Here is a 26,417-nt window from a genome sequence, read left to right as displayed (position 1 = left end):
CAACAAACAAAACGGGACAGAAGAGAGGGTGTGAGGGAGGAGAAAACCCACAACAGGGAGCAAAACAAAGAGGATAAACACAGCGAAAAAAGAGGGGACTTTCTGAAGGAACCAAGCAAGCAGGAAAGCAGGCAACAGGGGAGGGAATCACACAGTGTGGTTGTGTCAGACAAAAAGCCAGACATCTGTGCGAGGCTGAGCGCTTGGAAGTACGTTGGTATGAGCTTAGTCCCCCATCTGAGCCAACTTATTACTAATAAGTTAGTCCTGCTAAATGCTCTGAGTATTTACCGCAGACGGGAGCTGGCTGAAAGGTCTGCGGTCGTCGCCCTTCACTAGCAGAGGTACGGTTGTCTCATAGCGTTGTGGATGGGTTACGTCCCCGGGCAGCTCTGTCTTATCCGGACTACTTCCTGCGGGAAAGATCACAAGATAAACATGAATGACAACGTTTAGGATCAAACTGTACAGCAGCATGTAGACAAAGCCTAAGCCGGAACTGTAAGGACTTGAAATTCTCTGCGATATCTTCAATCACTGAAGGATGCACTGAGTGCCACAAGACACAAGGAACTGGATCATTAAAAGTTATTTCATGGACAGTACTGCTGGGAAAGCAGTGAAGGCTCACCGTGGTTCCTGTGAGTAGATGTGGAGCCCCAAAGGACCTGTACCACAGACACGGCATCAATAATAGATGCTCTCACACAGTCCATGAATAACTCGGCCTCTCCCATGAATCCAGACAGACACACCGATTAAAAAAAGATGGGAAAAAAAAGTAGCAGGATGAAAATGTGCTTCCCACCTCTTACATTGGTTTCTATTTTGCCACTTTTGCACTTTATTCAGTGAGTCAGAGGACCGGTGTTTCGCCCCATGTCCCCTTCCTCTCAGTTGCACTTTTGCACTTCCTCTGAACTTTTAAACTTAATTCAATTAGCCATGTCAGAGGCTGACTAATTAATGCTCAAAATACTGCTCGTTTGTGAGGAAACGGTTAGGCGTGCTATAAATATGGTGTAAAATTGGATGAGGCACCCGGAACAGAATTGGAGCTTGGAGGAGAATATGGGAATCAAGGTTAAAATCACAGTTTTTTTTCTCAAATTGGCTTTAAATTCAAATGGCTGCGACTGTCCGTGATGCTCCTGCAGACTAACTGAGCATGTCTGTACTGTAGCACACCCAGCAGGTTTCCTGTGAAACCCAATAAATGTTACGAAGCAGAAGAGGTGCGGCAAAGATGGATTGCAGAGGGAGAGAAGAGCACTGAAGGGGAGGTCTACCGGGTGGGGTTCAGGTTTTACAGTCCTACGTATTTTGTCCACAGTCCCCCGTCTGCCTGGAGGTGTCTTCATTTCAAATTATACAGGCCCAATACTTTGTTTTAAAAAGCCATTTAAACTTGGGGGTTGGAAAATAAGCAGGGCGGCTTAGTGGTTAGCACTGTTGCCTCACAGGGAGAAGGTTCTGACGGGAGACTTTCTGGGTGGAGTTTGCATGTTCTCCCCGTGTGTGGGTTCCCCTCGGGTACTCCGGCTTCCTCCAAAAACATGCATGCTAGATTAATTGATATTAGGGCTGTTCGATTAATCGATTTTAAATCGTAATCGCGATTATGTAATTAGAACGATGTTAAAACGTGAAAATCATAAATTGATTTTTCACTTTTTTTTTTTTTACTTTGTCTGCACACATATTAATGATTGATGGAAATACCTCTCAATACCTGCGACAAGTGCCCCATCGGAGAGGCTCTTTAGTGTAGGAGGGGGCCTCAAGCCAGATGCGCTAGACCGGCTCGTGTTCCTTGCAAAAAACTTGCAAATGTGAATAGCAAATGTAATGACTGACATTACACACCTCTACCTCCTTCATGGGTTGCATTATTATTTAGCATGCAAAGACCCAGTTTAGTTTAATTAGAAAATGTCTTGTTTTATTTAATTGGAAATATAACTTACTGTATGTTTGCAAGTGCTGATTTGCTGATTTTTTTTTTCAGAGATAAACATTTTTTTCAACTTATTTTACAGAGTTTTGCACTTTATTCATTCATTTTTGGTTTCATAAGAGCAAAGTTTGCACTTAAAGCCCAATGGGGTAAATGTTCAATAAAAAAACAGCATATTTGAAATCATTTCTTTGCCTTTTGTCAATTCACAAAATAATCGTAATCGTAATCGAAAATCGGATTTTGAGAGAAAAAAATCGAGATTTTATTTTTGGGCAAAATCGAACAGCCCTACTTGATATTAGTTTGCTGGTTCTTTTTTTCAGACAAAAGAACTAGCAAAGGAATTGGAAAACTGGAAATGTGAAATCAAATTCTCAATTTACATGTATCTCTCTGTGTCTCTTCAGAATGATGATACGATGTGAGAATCGGATCAGGGCTCAATAGCTTGAAGGACTCATACTGCATAAGGTCTAAATCGGTAAAAGCAGTTTGTCCCTCTAAAGTATGACGCTTCTGCTTTTTGATGACAAAATTCAGTGCCATCACAACTGCATTTTCTGACATCAAGCATGCTTTCTGTTTTTTTTTTCTCCCCTTTATCCACAGTGTATAATAAGCTAACAAGAACATAAAAGAGACCTCCTACATTTTAATGGGATATTTGAGCATGTCCCGACGGTAGTTTGTTAGTTTTAGCGGTACATGAATACGGCGTTAGACAGACGGAGCAGCATGACGGAGAGACCGCAGGCTGTGGTTAAAACTCTGTTATAAAAAGAGCGATAAAAGGAAAGTGAGGCAGACGCTGCGCCGTCCACCTCGCAATTCATTTAAATTTCTCAGATACTCAAGAAGTCTGCGCTCATTATACAGTACCATTTCAGGCAGGAGACTAAAAGGCGGGATGTGGTAGGAGAACACTAGTTGGAATATGTGTTCAGACCACATCTGAGGACACAGGAGTTCACACAGCAGTCGTTCTGAAAGGCCCGCAGCCACAGAAAGCAGCGTTAAGTCCTACAATACACAAACAGGGATACTAGCACTCCATTTTCTCCCTAAGGATGCTCATCTTATATCCAAGAATGAACAACAAAGAAAGAACGCAGCACTGAATGAAGTCTTAAAAAGGAGAGTTTGAGAGTAAAGTTTGATTCCAGCCCGCTCTTTATTCCCTCACACACCTGGCTAGTTAAGGATGAGGTAAGCGAGCCCGTTCGATGTTGGACACCATCTCCTTGATTCTCTGGCTTCAGATGCTGTTTGATGTTCCAGCAAGTAGTTTGTTTGAAGCATGCGGACCCCTTTAATATGTGAATTAATGAGAAGAATATGTGGAGTTGTCAAGTCTTCAGTGTGCAAGATACAGCTGAGTTAACAGCATCTGTCACCGCTGCCCGGATAGAAATGTTCCCTTCAAACAGTGAAGAAGCCTAACATTCATGACCGTCCTTGTGGGATTCATCCTTTTTGGGAATGTTTTTAATTCAGACTAAAATTGGGTTAATCCCCTATGGTTTCTGGGGAGTATCATGGTTGCCAAGCCAACCACAGTTGTTATACTGTATTGGACACAAGGGAGAATCAGCGGCCGGCGACACACATTTTGAAGTTCAGCTTGGCAGCCAAAAACATCAAAACAACATTATTTTCTCTCAATGTTGTCTTTAAATACCTTCAAAAACCAGATCTGTTTTGGAGCTTAATATTTTCTGATGGCTGTAATAAAAAAAAGTAATCTTTGTTGGGTTATTTTAGCAATCCGTTTTCAAACAAGAGCTGAATGACGTTGTCCGAATGGCATCAGAGTGTTCGGGTCTTGTTGCATTTCAGCAGGGAATCGTGTTTATATAGTAAGAGTTCAAGTTTCTAGCGTTCTGCGACATCACACACCCAGATGGAAGGCAAACCATCCAGCTTCCCGTGTCTATCTCTACCAAACTTCACCTCATGCAACATGTGCTATATTCTGGATGTACAGTATACTGTGCACAGCTGCATGACAAAATCTCACAACATTTTCATGGTCTTACAATCCTGCGGTGATAGGGAGGAGCAGAGAGGCTCACTGAAACTACAAACTGAGTAGCAGAACTATAAATATGTTTAATAAGAAGTGCTGTCGTTCTCTGTCTCAGCTGTACTTTGACGGACACGTCATAAATACATCAGGAAATGATGTTAACTCGTGAAAAAAGGGCCTAATATTTAATGGGAGAAAATATACAAGCAGAGGGAGAATGGTGCATGAGTTTTCCACAATTCTTGAAAACGAAGGAAAAAAGTGTTGCAACCAAAGCTCTCAGGTGGCAAGAGCGTAATCCAGCGCTCCTTTCTCCATGCATGATCATGTAGTGAATCAGCGTGCATTAAAAAGGGATCGGCTGATGTAATGTGGGCTGAATAGGTGAGATCCATTTCAGCTCTGCAATATAAAAAGAATTTAATATTTTGGGGCAGTAATAAAGAAAAAACACTAAAGTGATTGGGTTGTCAAATATATGAGGGTGGCTGTTAATAAACCAGGGCGGCCCTCGTCCAGGAAACACTGGATGATGATTTAATGTGGAATAAACAGCACCCCTGTGATGCGTACGTGAATGTCCTCAAAGGAACGAATGCCAGACAGCAGCGACTCCCTGAAAAGCTTCTTTCAGGAAAGAAAAGCAACATGAAGGTAACACCGATGCTACATGACAGCAAAGGCAAGAGGGCTTTAAAAGTTAAGGTTTTTTTACTTTAGGTTTGTTTTTCAAAGCACTGGCAGGAACATTGCCTCAAAGGTGACAGCTGTTGCAATTACATTTGATGAAAGTCTTGTTCAAACCCAGGAGTACTTCATAGAGTCCCTAAACTATTGATCACCCATATTGATTGCGCAGGGACAAAAGTATCAAACCGAACTAAAACCCCTGCATGGATGTGACAGGTGTTTTCAGGAAAAGGAACAGAGATGTCAAGAGCTGTTCAGCTACAACGGATCAGAAATAAATCTCAATTTTCATGTCAGAGGAAACTGTGGCCATTATCTTTTACAAGAGTTTGTTACAATCCAGTGTAAAATGTTCCATTATTTCTGACCACACTTTTATATTTCACTTCTTCTTATTGCTATTTAACCTATGTTTTGACATTTCATCCACGTTCAAATTCAGTTTCGGATCTTAAAAACAAACCGTTTGTAAACTATGATGGCGATGTTCAGTACGTGATGTTAAAGTCTGGTATCTTATTTACTTTAGGTGTTTTTTTACAGGTAAAATATAAAACAGGATGTGCTAAAATCTGCAGCGTAAAGAAAAACTGAAGTAATACTGACAAATCAATATAGGAGGACGTCTGTTATCATCCCAAAAGTGCTCCTCAAAGAGTGACTTTCCAGCTTTTTTTCATATTTTGGTATTTACCCTGTAAATGCAAACTGCGCTCCTCTCTGCACTTCGAGACTAGAAGGCACATTTCGTTATCTTTTTACAAAACCACAAGTTCAGTAAAAAACAAACATGACAAACACTTGTTCAGGGTCACAGTGGGGCTGTAGCCAGCTGTCATGAAGCAAGAGGTGGGAGGGTGGGGGGGGCACCCAGGAAAGGTCAGTGACTAAATGTATTTTACAAAATGTTAAACATTTCTATTAATTAAATGTGGCATTTTGACATTCAATAGCTTGTGTTGGCAAGATACCCAGAATCCTTCTGAACTTTGGAGATATTTAAGAGATGTAAACAACCAACCATCACAATGGGGGGGGTAAGGGTGTAGTTTCACTAAATCAAAGAAAACTAAGCTATAATTTCTTGTTATGTGCAAGAAATGTGGTGAGTCAGGAATGACTTGAACCGTTTTCTTGCTTCTGTTTCAGATACTCTACGTTTGATGTTCTATCTCACACAAAAACAATCTAATTTAAAGTTGCTTCAGTGTTTTTAAATCAAACTAAGGAGCTTTATTAGCACATGGTCGAGCTTACTCTTCCAATTGCTGAGTCCAGGTGGAAGGAAAACTGACCTAAATATGGCAAAGGATATACCTGCATTGGGCTTCATTGTGCCGGAAACAAAGAGCTCCTAACAAAGAGAACGCTGAATGGGGTCACTTTGAAATGCAGCACAGCTCTTAACAGAAGCGTTCTTCAAAGGAAAAGTGACATCTAACATAAATTAAACGGGTACACCTGAGAGGTAATTTAGCAGCAGGATGTCAGAGCTTCTCAGAAAAAAACCATAAAGGCATCAATATAATCTTTCTGACTGTCAAACATCTTACAGGTTACACTCGTAAGTCTTTTCCCAGATTGAAACACAGCTCCAAAGCGTGCTTTGAGAACAAAACGTCCTCCCTTCAGCACATCAAACGGAGCATTTTGCAGCTCCTCCTGTTAAATGGATGCTGATGATTCCTTTCTATTAAGCATTGAGAAGAAAAAAAACAAAAAAAAGACTCTTGTCACAGAATTTCAATATGATGTCCCTGAACTAAGATTCATCTAAGTGACATTTGAAAGTACTGAAAGCAGAGTTCCACAAAGGAGTAGAGCTGTATCTGTGGAAGCTCTCTCCTCTGCAGATAATGAATTAAAGACTGAGGCTTAAAATAAATTCAAAGAAAAAGACTTCCAACTGCAATGAAGTCATCAAGTGAACCTTCTCTCCTGCATGCACTATGACCGAATGTTTTATTTTAATCTTGCTGACGCATGCTGCCGTGCTATGAAGGTTCGCTGTTAATTTTTAAACGAGGCACAAGGTCCAGATAAGGCAGTAGAGGGGCGGTGGGGGGTGAAGAGGGGGGGGATTGCAGGATTTAGTGTGCCTGGCTGGGGTTGCACAAACCACACTGGATAAAATAGACGGTCCCCCTGACTTGAGCACACATGTGGACAGCTGCTGAATAACTTGTTGATCTGGTCCAGAAGATGAGTAAAAACTAGGAAGTAGGAAGTAACATGAGAACCCCCCCCCCCCCCCCTCTCTTTCTGCATTATTGAGGTTGCTGGGATTCAAACTCGATCCTGCACGATCTGAGCATCATTCACACTCTGGGCAATGTCTGAACATTTCATGGCAATCAGTCAGACAGCTGCCGGGACCTTTTTTATTTAAAACCAAGAAATGTCAGGCTCCAAACATTGCAGAGGGTGAAAAGTAGAACCAAATTCTGTGAATTTGTTCATTTTGATGACATTACAATCATTTCATTACATACTCTATTAAGAACTTAAGGTCAGTGACAAAACAAGACATTCACAGAATGTTAATGTCTTAAAAAAATCTGGATATGATCTAAAATAATTACAACTCCAACAGGATAACTGTAGCAAAACCTCAACAAGTTGTTTTTCAGTTTAGCATTGACCCCTGAGGCTTGAAACACTTTATTATTATGACTGAGCTCGAATATCAAGACATCTGGATATGTATTTGTTAGGCAGATATCAGTAAGATATCAAGCAGATTTTTATTTATTTTTTTGTCTTTCACAAACAGCCAAACTGGAACATTCATTTACCAGAATATTATAATGTTTATCGCCCTGTGAAATTGTGGTAATAATGATATAATATGGTCTGCGTCAAGATGTTCACTATACCATGAGCAATTTCACGTGCAGATGCATCACTTCTCCCGTTTCAACGTGCAGAGGCACGCAGGAGAAACCGCCCTTACTTATAAAAAGCAACGGCGCAGGACAACGACATCTACGTTGATTACGCCCTCGCGTCTGACACATTCATTGCATAACATTAGCTCAGGCTCAACTTCATACCAGAATTTTCTCCCAAATTATTGTTTCAATTACATTTAGATGTAAGTAAAAGTGCATTTCAGGATCACCTGCAAAGCTTTGCAGGTGATCCGCTGATCATGTGTGTCCTGAACAGTGGGTACCAATCCGTACAAAGCACTGCCCAAATCGACTCCAGAGCCCATAAAAATAGTCAACGGGCCGGCGGTAATCATAATAAGCAGCTAAAATTCTTGTTAATCTGGCTTTTCTGTAGTCTAAACACACATGTGCATTAGTGAGAAACATTTAACTCTAAACAGACAACTGTTTTCAGCATGCAGATGGCCTACATCTGCTAGCTAGAGAATACCGAATTACAGACACATATGGGTTATTGCCACCTTATTTTAATTGAAAAAAAACTCATTCATGCATATGTCCTGTTTGCTTCCACAATACAAGACAACAATCTTTACACCACACAGAGCAAAGGAGTTGATGAAAACAACTCTGAATGAATAAAAAACTCAGCACACGTGTTTTTATAGCAAACTAAACTGCTTCACCTCTCCCTGCAACACAAATATAGCTTCCGCTGACCTGAACAATTTAATTTAGTTAATTAAAAGGAAATATTTCTTTCATCCCTGCAATCTATACCTCCTCTAGGTTTAGAAAGAGAAAAAAAATCAAGTGGCTTCATATTGAACCATGCAAAAAAAAACACTACTGGCTTCTTAAGTGTAGTGAGAAAAGGGGCTGAGGGGGATATTAGAAAAACAAAGAGCCCCACTGTGTCCCGCAGGGGCTGGGAACAGGACTGTTGCTTCAGTCCCCTGTTTCAGTACTCCCTCCTATCAGTTCCCACATCACTCACTTTCCCTGCGATGACACGCTGGAGTAATTATTCCTGAAGCTGAGAAGGTGTTAATCTCGGATGAGGGACCTCCCTGATCTAATCCAAACAGAACACCCCACAATTGACCTGACAGAGCCATCATTGGCTCACGGCTAAATAATAGTAAGAGACTTCTCGGGGTGGGGTTAGTGGGATTTCACTTGTGTGTCCCGTTACCATCCGGTGGGAGCAACAGTGGAAAAGCCAATTCCTGTCTTGTCTTGCACAGATTTGGGCATTATGTTTCAGAGCCATGGGGATTTAAGCATGGAGGATTTGGGGATTAACAGGAACTTATCGCACATGCCACCTAAGTGAAATTCATGGGGGCGGGGGGGGACGGGGTTCAAGGAAATGGATTTCAGCCTTGCTAGCAGCATGATTTTATGGATCAGCACGTCAGTCGCTCAGTCAACCATTTTGTTCTCATTTCTAAAACCACTGCTGGGATTGTCTTTTTTTTTCTAATCATTATTATTATTATTATTATTATTATTATTATTATTATTATTATTATTATTATTATTATTATTATTATTATTATTATTATTATTATTATTATTATTATTAGTATTATTATTATTAGTATTATTATTTGAATGTCGCCAGGGGATGATTGCAACCGGATCTGGCTTTGAGGACCAGCCTGCTCCCATAGTCTTTAGCTGAAACCTACAGTATGTCGCATAGATATACAGGAGCATCTTGGTTGTACTTGTGACTCTTGCCTATGAATAGTGCATGTGAATGAAGACCTGAACCCTTGACCGCATCCTCAACACAGCCTCTTTTCGCTCAGGTACACATGCCGAGGGAGAATAGATGAACAAGCAATATACATGTCATGATAGAAGAACTGATGTGGATCTAGATCCGTTTGATTGACGATACCACAAAACTAATGTAGCCTGGGAAAAAAAGATTTCATATCTGTAGTGTGTTGTTGTGATTCCACATGATTCTCCAGCTCTGTGTGTCTAGTTAGAGCAATTTCTTCGAGCTGGCGTGAGAGCTGTCAGTCAACAGCCTCGGTATCTCAGCAGAAAATATTGATTTGCACTGATATGGGCATACAAAAACACGTTGTTTACAATTTTAAACAACCTTATTTTCCGCTGCGACATGAATTTGTCTGTGCTGGAAGAGGATGCGGATTTAAAAACATGTTAGGGCTGCAAAAAAAGATACATGAGTGAGTCCACTTGGATAAGGCAGGCGACGATCAAGACGTTCGATTTATACCTTTTAACTCACAGCTTTATCTTTGCAAGAGGTGATCACCTCATGTGATATCCTCTCAAAGCAGCCTCTATCCCTCCATCTAAAGCTTCCACAACATAAAGGCCGATTGTTGAAGAGCCTGGCTGGATCCAATCAACAACACCTCAAGGTAAATAGACCGACACAGAGGTGTGTGACCTTTCAGTTGTGAAATTATTGATGTCAGGCAAGCTGGTGGTTCAGACTGCCGCGCAACGGCGTCTCACACCTCAATCATATTGTTGCATCAGTCCACTTTCTTGTTTTGCCCTTGCTCTCATCCAAGCGAAACGTAATATTTCTTGAGAAGGGTGGTCTGTCAGAGGAAAAGAAAACAAACAAGCAGCTGCTGCTCTGAAGAATTCTTATGATCACCAGCACGTGTGTGTGTGTGTGCGTGTGTTTGCTTCTTTCGCTTGTCTTTTCTTCTGCTACACCTCCAGCCATTCATTTATTTTAAAAGTGAGAATTGATGAATACATGTTTGCACTTTCCTCAAATCCACTATCTGCTGTCAGTCTACGGTACGGCATAAACATCTACCCCTTGAGGTTTAAAGATAAGCTCTGACAGAAGTGATTTCATGTCCCCTTTCTCTTGACATCCATTTATTATTCCTTCCTTCCTCTCTTCTCTCTTTCCCCCACTGTAAAGTAATATGTTTTTCTTCACTGCAGATTAAATCGTTCAACAAAAAATAAAAGTCCTTCACAAGAGGCCTGAAATATTCAATCAGTGCAGTACAGGTAGTGGCCTTCACACCTGTCTCCGTGTCTCCACATCTGGATGATGCAGATATGCAGGGGAAATGCATCCACCGGCATTTATCACACGTGACTGACTGCCTTGATGGCGAGGTGGTGGTCTGCAGCTCTGTTTGGCTTTAACACATCATATTTGCACAAACTATGGTTAGAATAATAGCAACTGCAAATATAATACAAAGTAAATAAATTAATTATAGAGTAAATTCCTTTACGTCAAAATGTGTCAACTAATTAACCTAAATGTAGTAATATCATTCTGTCTAACTTGCTATTTTGCTGCAGTGTACATATGAATTTACAGTGTGAAACTGCATTATTCAGGATGTGTAAAGATATTTTATGTTCACGAAACATCCTGTAAAAAATGGCTTAAAACTCTCTCTCTTCTCTCTTAATCCTCTTTGCCCCGTCTGGAGCATAGGGCCTCAGTTAGGTGTCGCCATCTGCTGCGGTCTCTAGCGATGTTCTGCGCCTCATGCCATGAGGTATTGGCGTGTTCTAGGTCCTTTTTGACTCCTCTCCTCCACGACAGTCTGGGTCTACCCCTCCTTCTCTTGCCCTGGGGATTCCAGTCTAACGCAGTTCTTGTGATGGATGATGGTGGTTTTCTCAATGTGTGTCCTATCCACCTCCACTTTCTACGCCTGATTGTGATCTCTACTGCTTCCTGCCCTGTCGTCTCTAGGAGGTGTTGGTTGCTGATCTTCTTGGGCCACCAGATGCCTAGGATGTAGCGTAATCTTGAGTTGATGAAGGTTTGAAGTTTATGAGTGTTCAACTGTGTTAGACCCCAGGTTTCGCATCCGTATAGCAAGACGGTCTTTACATTGGAATTGAAGATCCGTAGCTTGGTTCTGAGGGAGATGTTCCTGGCCCTCCAGACTGGTTTTAGTTGGGCAAAGGCAGCCTTTGCCTTACCTATGCGTGCCTCTACATCCTTGGATGTGTCTCCATCACTGCTGATGACGCTCCCTAGGTACGTGAACTCTTTCACTATCTCTAGCTCTGTATCTCTGCAACACACAGGTTTGGCATTCCCCAGAGTTTTTACTCGCATCTCCTTGGTTTTGCTTGCGTTTATGACCAGACCTACTTGACCTGAGCTGTGTTCTAATCTTTGTGTCTTCTGTCTCATCTGGCTGATGGTATGGCTCAGGAGGGCAAGGTCATCCGCGAAGTCTAGATCATCTAGCATGGTCGTCAAAGTCCACTGAATCCCTAACCTTCCCTCTTTGGTGGTTTCTCTCAACACCCAGTCCAGCGCCGTTATGAAAAGCAGCGGGCTCAAGAGGCATCCCTGCCGCACTCCAGTGGCCATGTTGAAGGGCTCTGTCAGGTCTCCTTCATGAGATACTTGTGCTTGGAAGTCGGTGTAGAATACTTTAATCATGTTGATTATCTTTGAGGGGATTCCGTAGTGAGCCAGGATGTTCCACAGTGTAGTCCTATCGATTGAGTCGAATGCTTTCTCGTAGTCTATGAAAACAGCATACAGTTGTGAGTTCAATTCTGCAGATTGTTCCACGATAATTCTTAGGGTCGCAATTTGGTCACTGCACGATCTGTTAGGTCGGAAGCCTGCTTGGTTGTCTCTCAGTTTGGATTCCATGGCGTTTGCTGTACGGTTGAGAATTATCCTACAAAGTAGCTTACTGGCAACTGAAAGGAGCATTATGCCCCTCCAGTTCTTGCACTGAGTCAGGTCTCCTTTCTTGGGTATTTTTACTATGGTGCCTTTCCTCCAGTCTAAAGGTATCTTTTCTTCCTGCCAAATCCTGTTAAGTAACGGGTGTAGGGCTTCAACCGAAAGGTTTCCTGCCGCTTTCCATGCCTCTGGGGGGATCCCATCAGATCCTGCCGCTTTCCCATTCTTGAGTGATGAGATGGCTTTATCAATCTCTGCTTTGCTTGGTGGTCCAGTGCATATACCTAGCTCTTCTGTTGGAGGTTCCACTGTTGGTGGATCCAGTGGGGGTATGCGGTTGAGGATTTCTTTGAAGTGGTTTCTCCAGCGATCCATTTGTTGTTCCTTTGTTGCCAGCAGTTTTCCGTCCTTGTCTTTTACTGGTTTGTTCATTTGCCTTCTTTTTCCACTCAGAGTCTTGGTGATGCTGTACAGGGTTTTCAGGTCTTGTTTGGAAGCAGCATCCTCTGCTTCTGCAGCCTTGTCAGATATCCACTTCCTTTTGTCTCTCCTGCAGCTTTTTTTTACTTCCCGATCTGCTTGGTTGAAGTGTTCCATGGCATTGGTCTTCTGGTTCCTGGTTTTACAGGTGTCGATCTTGGCTTTCAGTTTGCGCCTTTCTTCCACTTTCTCCCACGTGTCATCACTCATCCACTCCTTCCGCTCTCTCTTAAAACTAACGAGCCAAAGTTCATAATGTGAATGCTTAAAAGGAACGCAAGTGACTTTAGAAATATTACTGCTTAAGATTCATGACACCTCGTGCTCTGGAGAAGATGAAGCACCAACTTGCACTTGAATTGGTTCTCTTGCAATGAAACAATAAGACACATGGACATGAGTGTCTTGCATCCTGAAGGGGGAGTAGCCATTATTTCAAGAACCATTTTTCATGTTTTAAGGTAAAAAATTCATTCTGATTATAAATAATTAAATACATGTTCTGAAAGTAATATATAAAAAACATCTGTCTTTTTTTGCTGGCTGGAGCACTGTAAATAAAAAAAGGAAATTAAAAAAATGAATATTATTAGGACTAGTGTTGTTATGCCAGCAGGGTTGGAGCAGCCATCGTCAGTGGAATAAGATCAATCGCCATCAAACAGTCAAAGATTTCCTCGGACTTGTGATTAAATGAATCAAGTGTGGTATTGCACAGGAATACGATTTACGGTGGTGGAATACTGAAGCTAAACTGTGTTCAGAGTTGGATTGAAGACAGTGAAGTTGTTTTGTTTGTTTGCTTTCCTTTGACTGCTGGCTCAGGGAGCGGTTGCTGCAGAGGGGTGATCCTTCTGCCCTTTCAGTCTGGGGAGTCTTAGAGATCAACTGATAACAGGCTGGTGTTTGAAGCATGTGGCGTCAACCTGGACGGGAGTTCCAGCTCGATGGAGGACGTCTCATTCTGACCTTTCTACCATGTATTCATTTATCTACTTGATATTGGAACTGTGTTTTGTTTAGGTCTTTGTGATTTCTACTCATTCAGTATTCTGCATGTGAATACCACACAATACTGTGCATGATTACAAATGGCTCGAATGATCTCTGCATTATCGGCCCCTGGATCCAGGAGTGCCCGATTAGGCTATGGAAAATGAACTTAGACATCCTCAACAGGCCCACTCAGTGGTTTGAATCGATTTTAAGTTTCTCTCCAGTTCGTGTAAACAGAATTTAAAACAGTCATGGCTGCGTTTGACAGAACAAGACTGCCGTTTTCAACCACGTCCCAAGAATAGACTACACCTGCAGCACAGTAATTTAATCACATGCACAAGTTAGATTTACTCATGTGTTATTGGTGTGGCATAGATACTTATAAGTTTATTCATTTCTTCTCTTTTTTTGACGGCATTGATGCTTTGCTGTGTTACCATAAGCCTTTATCGTGCTACATAGAGTCAAATCCTCACATTAGCTGAGGATTAGTTTTATGTTTATTTTAGAAACGGGTATCTCCAGATTGATGTTTGTGTCATCCGACACCAACAACAGCCCTTCTGCAGTCCTAAAACCTGGGGCAACATCTGCAGTCCTAAAACCTGGCGTTGCTTAGCAACATCTCAATTATTAGTAGTAAAGCCAGGTTACCACAATACAGTGTTTGTAAGAGCAAGGTCCAAAAATTGAATGAGGACATAAAAGTGTTAACATAAGGAGAAGAAATGGTGTTACTGTTACTGTCACTTAACCTATAGATTTTCAATAAATGCTAACTTTTATATCAATAACTTTTCAACTCCATACCCTGACAGTTTTTACAAAATAATGACCAATATGATTTTTTCAACTAGAAAAATCTTAACTGCTAACTTTGAAAATTAGAGTTATGTTTTGCCTAGGGCTGGGCGATTTTGGACAAAAATAAAATCCAGATTTTTTTCTCTGAAAACCCGATTTTCGATTTCGATTTTTTTTGGTAAAACTACAAAAGACAATGGAATAAATTGTTTCAAATATTTTATCTTTATTTTATAAAGAAAAATAGCAAACAAATGTCCCTATTGGGAATGAATTGCAATTGAAAGATACTGTAAATCCTCCTTGAGTTTAGTAAAGTGACAACATTTACCATTTTCTTGACCAAACAAAGATGACTAGACAAGCTCTGTCTGTAATGCAGCCAGCTGCAAAAAAGGAAAATCGATTTTCCGATTTTCCTTTTTTTAACATCGATTGTGATTAATAAATCCGATTTAGATTTAAAATCGATTAATCCCACAGCCCTAGTTTTGCCCATCTTCGGAGTGGAGTGGCCTAGTGGTTGGGGCTTCGGGCTCATGATCCGAAGGTTGTGGGTTCAAACCCTGGCACTGGTGTCATTTGTGCATCCTTTGGAAAGATGCTTTACTCTCGGCTTTCCTCACTCCACCCAGGTGTATGAATGGGTACCTAGCTTTGCTAGGGGAAGTATCCAGCGATAGACTAGCGTCCTATCCTGGTGGTGGTTACCACCTGTTTGTTTGCACTACAGAAACCGGAGATAAACACCGGATCTATGGAACACAAGGCTCGAAAAAGACATACTATTATACTTTGTCCATCTTACAACGCAATATCGCTGAAAAACTTGCAGTAACTTTTTGGCATAAAGGTTGTTTTGTGCTTAAATATGTGCTAATTCAATTTCAGTGATGATATATCAAGGTTATTGTGACCCTTCTTGATGTTTATAGCCGTAACATAATAATTTATGTGCTAGTTATGACAGACACTTCAAACATAAATAACACAGTGATCAAGCAGTGACATTTCAGATCCAGTCAACTTCAATGTGCCATCTGAGGGTTTCCCAAAAACTAAGTGCCACTGCTCTGTGCAATAAGAAACTAGAGTGGAAATGTCCTTTCTTCAGCTACTGAACAGATGTTATAACTTGTTCCCATCTATCAAATCCCTTCAAAGTCTTCAATTCACCTTATATGAAGACAAATACTGTTCCAGTTTGTTTAAGCTTTGCAACATTTCTGTGTGAGACTCTGTAAAATGTGTCTTCAGTCATGTTTGATAGTGACTTGGTCTTGTCAAGGTAGTCAATAATGAATTTATACATATTTTAAGTCTTGTTCCATCCTCGAAAGGCTTTACACCACAGGAAATATTCACCAAATTCCTTCACACAATTATACAATGCTTTTTAATTAACAGCAAACACATATTCCACCCATCCATCCATCCATCCATCCATCCATCCATCCATCCATCCATCCATCCATCCATCCATCCATCCATCCATCCATCCATCCATCCATCCATCCACCCACCCATCCATCCATCCATCCATCCATCCATCCATCCATCCATCCATCCATCCATCCATCCATCCAGCTTCTCCCACGATCAGCTGGAGCCCATCCCACCACTCTTTGTGTCATGGTCCACACCTGACCATGTCTGTGTCTGCACCTTTACCCTTATCTGTCTGTGTGTCTGCACCTTGATACTTACCTTTGTCTGTGTTTCCCCTCAGGTCCACTAGATGTCCTCCCTCCCCCACACATGGTGTTCTTCCTGCATTGGGGGTTAATTGGGTTCACCAGGTGTTCATCGTTGTCTGTGATTTGTGCACTGGGTATTTAAGCAGTTCTGTTCTTGGTGATCTTTCTTGAGTTGTCTGTGTACCTGAGCACATGTTTTGCTGGGAGCATCTAATAAATATCCTTTTGTTGGATTTTTCTGCATCCTCTTGCCTTGGACCTGTTTTTTGCTCTGCATCCTTGGATCCCTTTTTTCAACCCTTACACTTTGGGTGAAAGGCAGGGATTCACCCTGGACAGGTTGCTAGTCCATTCTGGGCAACAAGCCAACAAATAAGCATACACAACTAACAGTGACTCTATGGGCACCTGAGAACACCAATTATCCAAGCATGCATGTTTTTGGATTGTGTGAGGAAAAGTGAGTACCCACAGAAATCCAACTCAAGTGCAGGAAGAACATACAAGCTCAACAAAAAAGGCCCCACAACCTTTGGTTCTACAAAAAAAAAAAAAAAAAACATTTATCTCCATCTTTGGTATGAATGTTTTCGTTTTTAAAAATTACTGGTCACATTTCCTTCGTTTTTTTATTGGAGTTCTTGAGGAAAAGGAATGTACTTATTAAGGCTGCATATCATCTCAAAAATTGTGCCAAATTGTTCCGTTTTATACTTTTAGTTGATCCATCAACATTAATTACATAGTAGTATGTTCTTGTACGTGCAGTTAATTGAACCTGAGTTTAACAAGAGAACTGTATTGAGATCTGGAGCCATCAATATGAAGCAAAGTATCAATCTGTCAGTTCTTATGTTGCTGTTCTCAGAATCCTCAAATGCTTAAATCAAGGCAACAATACAATACAAAAAAAATCCATCCATCCATTATCTGTACCCGCTTTATCCTTGGCAGGGTCACGGGGGTCTGCTGGAGCCTATCCCAACTCATTTCCAGGCGAGAGGCAGGGGTTCATCCTGGACAGGTCATCAGTCCATCACAGGGCCACATACATACACACAACCAGACAAACTCACACTCACACCTACGGGCAATTTTAGAGTCATCAATCAACCTACTATGCATGTTTTTGGACTGTGGGAGGAAGCCGGAGTAACCAGAGGGAACCCACGCAAGCACGGGGAGAACATGCAAACTCCACACAGAAAGACCCTGCCGGGCCTGGGAGTCAAACCGGGGACCTTCTTGCTGTGAGGCAACAGTGCTAACCACTAAGCCACTGTGCTGCCCTACAAAAAAAAAAAAAAAATCCAGTTTCCAATGATAACTAAGAGTCTACCCCAGCATGTTTCTCGGGAAGCTGTAAAGATCATGCCAGTCCATGCAAAACACCTGAAGGTTGAGATCTAGTATTGTACCATTAAAAATAATCATGGACCGTGAAATTTACAGTTTCACTTCAAGGATTTTATAACGTGGTATACTTAACATTAACACATTTTGTTTTACAGTGAAGTACAGCCAGCAGTATTTTACTGAACATTACTAATTATTTTTTTACAGTTCTCTCCGGTTCGTCATACAGCAGTTTTTGCTATACAACTCACATACGTTCCATTTATGTTGCCCCCCCTTCACTTTCTTACTAATGACATGTGGAATCGCTTAAGGAAATATTCCATGTGTGCATATTTGTTTTCATTTCTCTGAGTCATCCATGTCAATGATTTTGCATTCTGTCATGCTGCTATCTCATAAAACCATCTTATCAGTTACATCTGATGGTTGTAATGAACAATGATGCTTAACAGAAGGAGACTTTTTAAACTGGACTCGTCCTTCCCTCATGACCAACAAATCAATGCCACGCTGTCCTCAAAATGTCAAGTGACAACCGCCTAAAGGGTTTGAAAGACAAAACAGCAGGAGGGTTATTTCCTGAATGATTTTAACAGAAAGTGTTGAGTTTTTTTCAAGCAGCAGTCACGGATCGGCATTTCACCACAGACAGGACGATGACTTTGGCTTACTTCTCACTACACTGTCCTGAAAGCGATGTAATGGGCCTCAGAGACAGAAGGGCCTCTGCATGAATTTCTATAGTTTTCAGGGCTCTCTGGTCAACTTTAATTCTCCTCTAAATAACTTTGTTTAGACAACAAAGGCATTCTAATCTTTCTAATTAATTCTGTCCGATGGTGCTTTCTGCCCAGCTGATATCCTCACGTCTAATCCAGGTCATTTGGCCACATCTCTAATTATTTATTGAGTTTCCTACACTCATAGGGTGGGGAAAAGACCGGATCCTTGAAAAACCAGTTGATATGCAGAAGAAAATCAAGGAGTCGGGCACAGAGAGCATCACAGGCAGATTTGTAAACACAGGCTGCTCGATTGTTCTCCTTGTGGGACTTTTTATTTTTGCTGTACAAGTTCAGACAGCAAATGAGCTATGAAAGTCAATAACAGTACACATAAAAAATACATTTTTTTTTTTTAAAACATGCTCAGTTCTCCTAAAGCTGATGGCAGACTGTTGCACCAGCTACTGACATCATGAATTCTACTTTGTAGATTGTTGTAATATAGTTTATTCATACCAAAATTATAAAAACATAGTTATTTTAGTTTTTAAACTAAAATAAATCACTTTAAGATCATTGCTATTAATCTTTAATATAAAATATGAGGTTTTTCAGACTTAACTGGGCTGTTTTTAAGGTTTAGGAAAAGGGCGATGGATGATGCCCCAGAGCAAATTACTGTAAGATATATTTGAATGCTGCAATAGTAACAAACCTCTAATTAGCCCTATTGTTCTCTGTGGAGGTGAAAAACAGTTAAATGTGAGGTTCAGAGTGGGGGTAGTGTATTTCTACTTTCAACTCCACAATCGTTCTTTCAAAAATCATGTATAAGTGCATTGTTACTGGCTTCAAGGACAGGACACGCCCAACAGGACACCTTCAAAATCCCTCCAGAGGAAGCCATATTTTCTGATGCATCACTTACTTCAGTAACTGCTACAACCACTTTTGAACTCGGGCCAGGTGCTGTAGCTGACTGCAGCTGAGTGCTGGCATGCTCAGGAATAATCTGGCACTGAAGGACCGTATGTCACTCAGCTCTGGTCTATCTATGGCTGCCAGCTTTGGCAGGGGAAACAACGGTGGCAGAGTTTCAGGTGCTACAGAGTCGGGACGAGAATCCGTCTCAGTCAGCAGCACTCAGGCTTAGCACTGGGATAGAGGCAAGTCATGGCGCTAAACCAAGTTTGGTGCAATCTGGCAATGCACTCATCACAAATCGGGCTTAAGTTAAGTAACCATTTGTATCGGAATTAGGCCACAGTTAAGCCAAACCATTATGGACAAAGATATTTATACAGTGAATATAATGTCCACCTAATGCATCCAAAAAAATAAATCATCTATCACTAAAATCTGTGATTGTTAATTCTACTACTTACTGAAAAGAGATAGGGTTCTCATTCTGACACAAAACCACAACTTTCAGTTGACTGAGACAGACACACATCTTTCTCCATCCCCTGCTGGCTCCGTGGCTGGATGCCACTGTCAGACTTTCCCTATTTGCTACGATACCAGCCTCAACCTCAGGCATAATTCTTACAACTGTCTTCAGACTGAACATTCGGTTTAAGGATTAGGATCTCAGCCTATCTTAATACTTTTAAACCCAGGGGTTTTGTTACAGGTTTTTCATGGCATACCTTCCGATAAACCTAAACAGCAGCAAACATGACACACAATAGCTGTGTTACCTCCCTGCAAGCAGCACAGGGCATGTCTTCTATTAAAACTTCAGATGCAACCAATTAAGACAAATAAGAGAATTAGGTCTGTGCTCCATCAAAACTGTCGGATGCAGAGGAACATTAACTAACCAATTTATTTTTACAGCTGCATCCTAAAATTTATCATGGAAACTAAATCATAAATGTGCTGTAAATGAATATAAGACGACATTTAGTGTGTGCAGCTCCTGTATTTGATACATGAAATGGGAAACATGCCTTATTTCTTCATTGACTTCAAACTAGAAAAACTCATTTAAATCAGTCTTGTGTGATATATTACATTTCTACACCTTCACTTGTAGCCCGAGGACACTAACAGAAAAAAGTGTAGGATGACATAGAGATTTAGCACGAACCGAAATGGAGCGATGCCATGATAAACATTTCAGACAGAAGCAGGAGTCAATATCCTGCTGACATCAAAGAGGCTGCCTTATTTCAACACTCACACTGCTCCTTATAACTATTTTTACCTCCTGCATTTCTGTATAAGCTAACCCTGTGAGCGAAAGCTTTAATGACCCCACACTGAGTTGATGAGTGCAGTAAACAAATTCTGAGCTGAATCTCTGGTCCTGTCAGCTTGGCCAATTTAAAGGGATGCATGACTATATCTTGTGCCATACAATTAATGATACATGACCAGCACTGTTCTTGTCTATAACAATACACCTTTTTTTTTTTAAAGAAAACCCCAAGGGTTGTATTTTTTTCTCTTTTCAGTGCTTGTGCTCATATATTCTTGCAATTTTAAATAGTTGTTTGGCCTCATGTTTTATTAAAACTGCTTGTATCACCTCGGAAAATGAAAAATCCTGTACTATCCAAAGCCTTCTTGTTTCCTGGCTTCATCTGTGTCATTCTCTCTTGCTCTGACAGCAACATCCAATATGTGTGCAGTGACACAAAGACCCATCTCATACACACGGTTATTATCACTGGCTTATCAATTCAGCAGATTAAATTTAGCAGCAGAAAAAAAAAAGAAAAAAACAAGATTCAGTCTATGTTTACAACCCCGAAGCGAAGCTGCATCCTCCTGGATGTTAAACTCATCTGTTCATCCAGACAGCAGTCTCACTTCCTTTTATTGTTCCATCTACACAAAGATTATTCTAAAAACAACATAGACCTATTTCCTTTTTCTGCCTTCCTCTAGTGTGAAATACACAGCCCGACAATGAGATGGGGCTGGATGACACTCTGTATAGGCTGATTTATGGTTCCAAGTTAAATCGACGCAGAGCTTACGCCGTAGGGTACGCGGCAACGCACACCGTAGGTGCGCGTCGATTTAACGCGGAACCATAATTTAGGCTTATCTCTGAATGCACATCTGCGGCATGATGTCCAGTACTGGAGTTGAGGGGGGATGGCATCCCCCCCTGAAATAAAAATGGTCAAAATCATCCCCCCTGTAAAACTGCCATCCCCCCTTTCCTTCCCTTATGTCATTTCATCAAGGAATGTGGTATCACCAGAAAAATAACACAAAAAAAATTACTTATTTGACAATTTTCACCTGTTTCAAGTAAATTTTCACTTGAAATAAGTAGAAAAATCTGCCAGTGGAACAAGATTTATCTTCTTATTTAGCAAAAAAATCTTGTACTGGCAGATTTTTCTACTTATTTCAAGTGAAAAAAACGGTGTTTTGGTCAGTGCTATTATTTGTAATATATTATATTATTTGTAATCAGTACAAATTATCTGTCCCCATATGATAAAATCCACCACCCCCCCCTGATTTTTCTTTTACAACTCGAGTACTGATGATGTCAACAATGCAAATAATAAAAAAGAACAAACTGGTAGGAGAAATGTAACAGTAATATGTTTCATCCTTACCCTGTGTGTCTGGATGTACTTGAGCGGTGGAAAGGCAGCAGATGCGGAGCGTCAAGACCAGAAAGACAAAGTTCCTCCGCCGCCTCCAGGTTCTCATCCTGCCCGGGATAGTGGAGGGGAAAAACGGGATATATCAGCGCCGTCTCTGCAGCGCTTGCAGACACTTCAGACTGGGAGAAACGGGTCCTAGCAGTTTACACCCATTTATGATACGAAAGACAAAAAGGGAAGAAAAGAGAAGAAAAAAAAAAGGGCTCCAGTTCCACAACCCAAATCCACAGAGATTCAGCAGCCTGTCACTCCAACAAAGAAGCTGTCAGAAACTTTTCCTTACAACGTCATGACGGGCTACAGTGTGGGAAAAGGAGAGTAGATACATGTGTCGGCGTGTTTTCTTTCAGTAGGTGTCTTGTCGTGTAAGAGAGGTGTTAGAAAGCGACAGAAAAGTGTGAGTGAGAGGATGTAGGAGAGAAGAGTGGAGCGGAGGAACTGCCATCCTCTCTAGTACCGGAGCAGCTGCGCTCCGCCATGTGCGCGGGGGACTCCGCGGGGTCCTAGCGCCGGCACGCTGTCTTGAGGAGGAACCAGCCCCCCGGTCTCCCACTCAGCAGGCACGCCGATTTTTCCCAGTGGCCAGCCGCGGTACTGCAACAAAAAATCCCATGGGGCCCAAAAAGCTTTTTCCCCATAGACCGCAATAGTAAAAGAGAAGCCTCTAAAACTGTTCACAGGACACCTCCAGCTGTAATCACCGTTAATTACTAATCTTTGTATTCTATATTTTTAGGTCATGGACTTTATATCCGTCAAAAATGTTTTTTAACGGCCAGAAAAGTCAAAGAAAAGTCTCTTTCTGGGCGTGACGTCACGGCTGTGTCCGTGCACTCCATGGATGTATTATATTAATACATATTATATAATTATATTATATTAATACATTAATAATATATGTAATAATATAGATGTAATAATATACACAGTGGTGGACAGTAACTGAGTAAATTTACTTGAGTACTGTACTTAAGTACATATCCAGAGGATTTGTACTTTACTTGAGTATTAGATTTCTTTGGTACTTATTACTCTTACTTGAATACATTTCCAAGACAAATATTTTTACTTTTACTCGAGTAAATTTCTAGAAAGGCTGAAAAGTACTCGTTACTTTCAGGTCTGCTCTTTTTTCTTCTTCCCTAAAATCCTATTGGACACAAGCTGTTTTTGTCAAAGGAGGAGACCTATCACAGTGCACGCTCTCCACTGGGATGTACGTAAAGCGGAAATACGTCAAGCCTCCTCAAAACGATACCGCCAAAGTAGCCTGCGTTTGTCAAGACAGAGCCGCAACAAGTCAAGACAGAGCTGCAACAATGGCTACGCCTGCGTCAGGAGAAGAAAGACAATCCGCTGAGTCGTCTGAGTCTGATAATGAGCCGGACTCGGAGCAGGGACTTTCACAAAATCCTTGGTCGTATCTTAACTCAATGTTTGAGTTCGACCGAGTAAAAAACGAGGGCACAGACAAACCACAGACATTTATTTTCAAATGTTTATTGTGTCTGCCGAAGCAGAACTACCTCTCTGCTTTCAACAACTCAACATCGAATTCTCAGAAACAAGAGTTAAAAGATCCTTAAATTAATTTAGAAAAAATATAGTAATTTACTGATGTGGAAAATAAGAAATTTACTCTTACTCTTACTTTTACTTAAAGTAAATGTAAAAGCATTTACTTTTGGATACTTAAGTACCTTTAAAAGCAAGTACTTTTCTACTCTTACTCGAGTAATATTTTGACTGAGCTACTTTTACTTGTAACGGAGTAAATTTTGACCAGTAGTATTTGTACTCTTACTCAAGTACCTGGGTCGAGTACTCTGTCCACCTCTGAATATACATTAATTAATATATTATATTAATACATATTATATTAATACTCGTTCTCATTGCCCCGGGGCATGATGGGAGGCCCCAGAGCATCATGGGAGGTGACTCAACTGCGCATGCTCTATGGGCCCCATAATGCGGAAGTAAACCCGGAAGTCAGGAACTTTTTTCGGCGTATGCGCCAGGCGAGCAAATTCCATTGAAATGAATGGCGGCCATTTTCCTGTCCGGTATCCAGGTTAATATAATACATCCATGGGAGGAACAGGACAAAAGCCTGAATTATGGTTCTGTGTTAAAGCGAAGCAGAGCCTACGGCGTAGGGTACACGGCGACGCGCACTGTACGGTGCCCGTCGCCGCGTACCCTATGCCGTGGGCTCTGCGTTGGTGTAATGCGGAACCATAAATCAACCTAAACACTCTGTCACATCACCCAGGGGTTTTCGGAAAGAAGGCTTTTGAAGCATCTTTTTCCAAATGGGTTCAATTGGCAAAGCCTGAGAAGCCACCTGACCTGACACACACCCATCCTTATTTCTGTCACAGCTAGGTAACTTAGCTAGCTGTGACTGAAATAATCAGAATCAGAATCAGAATCAGGTTTATTTGGCCAAGTCAGTTCAAACAAGACAGGGAATTTGACTCTGGTTATTTTCACTGTACAGTAAATAGACAAATGACAACTCTTATTAACATATATACAATTTTTTTTTTAAGTGAAAGGTGCAGCAGTATGAAGTAGTAGACACGTTTATTGAAAGGTGCATTGTTACAGCATATGATTGTGGTTATTATGATTATTATTATTGCACAGTGATTGATTACTCTGAGACTCTATGAGTGATGAGAGTTCATCAGAGCAACAGCTTGGGGGAAGAAACTGTCTCTGTGTCTGGAGGTTTTAGTGTACAGTGCTCTGTAGCGCCGTCCAGAGGGGAGGAGGGGAGGGGAGGTCCTGGATAGATGGGAGGTTAGTTCCAATTATCTTCTCCACAGATCTAATTGTCCGTTGCAGTCTGTGCCTGTCTAGTTTGGTGGCTGATCCGAACCAGACAGTGATGGACGTGCAGAGAACAGACTGAATGATGGCAGTGTAGAAGGTGATCAGCAGCTGCTGTGGCAGGTTAAACTTCCCGAGCTGACGCAGGAAGTACAGTAGCTAATTAAGCTTGACTGGCCAACCCACTGGCCAACCCACAGCTAGTCATCCCTTGGTACAATTAACAACACAACCAAACATACTATCTTTAAAATATGAATGACTATGGCAGCCTGGTAGCTTGATTGTTAGATAGCACGGTTGCCTCACAGCTAGAAGGTTCCTGGTTCCTGGTACTCCGACTTACTCCCACAGTCCAAAAAGTCTTTCAATTGGATTAAGAGGATATTAATAATGGATGGATGGATATAGTTAAAGGAGCTATGCTCAGATGACAGTGCCAAGCACTAAGTACCTAAAGTGATGACAGCTTGCTATTGGCTAAGCAGGCCACCAATCAAAAGACCATGCCTATACTTATGCATATATTTACCTGGTATGGTACAAAAAAGAATCTCACCAAGTTACTGTTCCTATAAATGTGAAATCTTGTTACGTAGACCCACATAGTTTTGTTATATCAGGCTATAAATATGTTTATTTATGTTGCAAAGGTAGATATTCTTAAACAGGGTCAATGGAGATTGACTCACTTTTCTAACCAGTCCACAGTGGCTCAGACGCCATTTTGGTCGCAACATCTGAAATAAGGATGTGTGGACAGATCCGATCAAATTAAACGAAAGATAACATTGGACATGAGCTAAGCAAGCCGAGCTCAAACAGCTGGCTTGTTGTGAGTAAGCCGTGGCAGGTTGCAACCAGCCAGCATCCGACCTCCTTGCTGCAACCTTTTCTCAATTTTTGGATTAACTGGAGTTGGGCTGTATCAGTTTCTGCCAACGTGACACAAAGAAGTGAAGAAGGGGTTTCAAAAGCATTCTTCAGGAAACCAATGGGTAATGCACATGTATTATACGGCCTATGGTTTCCTCAGAGCTTCAGCACTTCCCACTAATCTCAGCGCACTGAAAAAATCTGTCAAGGCAGCACTCACCTGGTTCTCACCTGATTGACTTTAACTTCAATTTTTTTTTTTAAAGTCCTAATCTCTTTTTAGTTTTAACATACAGTACAGACCAAAAGTTTGGACACACCTTCTCATTCAAATGGGGAAGTGTGTCCAAACTTTTGGTCTGTACTGTATAATATTGGTTATGTCATTATTTATTCCAAAGACAATAATGCTGAGAATTGTCCCCATTCTAACTGCATTTCCTACATTATATTATGGAAACATTTATACCAATGGTTGGCTTTTTTTCCTGCTGCCTCTCTAAATCAGTGGACAAGACTTTGTTATTCTAGCTATAGCAAACTATCATCCGCTGTGACTTTCACATGTGTTCTATAGTAAATGCAACCTCAAGTTCATTTGTTTTGTTTCTATCCTACTCTCTGGTGAGCTGTTTTTGGTTTAATAGCTCCGTGGTGGATTCATTCACTCTTTCTCAGATGTAATGGATGCAGCCTCTGGCCCACAAAAAAGCTCAATACAAACAGACCATTAGAAGGACAAGG

The 26,417-nt window shown here is 41.2% G+C and overlaps 1 protein-coding gene across 3 annotated transcripts in view; it reads right to left on the bottom strand.

Annotated features, from left to right (window-relative positions):
* adam12b (ADAM metallopeptidase domain 12b) overlaps positions 1-22,378 on the bottom strand; it is a 103,571-nt gene extending 81,193 nt beyond the window's left edge. For 2 of the 3 annotated variants that reach the window (XM_061744941.1, XM_061744942.1), the window contains exons 1-2: positions 21,909-22,378; positions 292-413 (exon numbers count right to left, since the gene is read on the bottom strand). In XM_061744941.1, coding sequence (XP_061600925.1) covers positions 292-413; positions 21,909-22,005 — 219 coding nt within the window. In that variant the 5' untranslated portion in view covers positions 22,006-22,378. Of the gene's footprint in view, positions 1-291; positions 414-21,908 lie in introns of those variants that run through there. The other variant, XM_061744943.1, reaches the window with a different exon arrangement.
* Between the last annotated feature and the right edge of the window lie 4,039 nt (positions 22,379-26,417).

Source organism: Cololabis saira, chromosome 17 (genome assembly GCF_033807715.1).
Source record: "Cololabis saira isolate AMF1-May2022 chromosome 17, fColSai1.1, whole genome shotgun sequence".
Classification (NCBI taxonomy): domain Eukaryota; kingdom Metazoa; phylum Chordata; class Actinopteri; order Beloniformes; family Belonidae; genus Cololabis; species Cololabis saira.
Note: the sequence above shows the minus strand (reverse complement) of the source record. Positions and strands in the feature narration are given on the sequence as shown.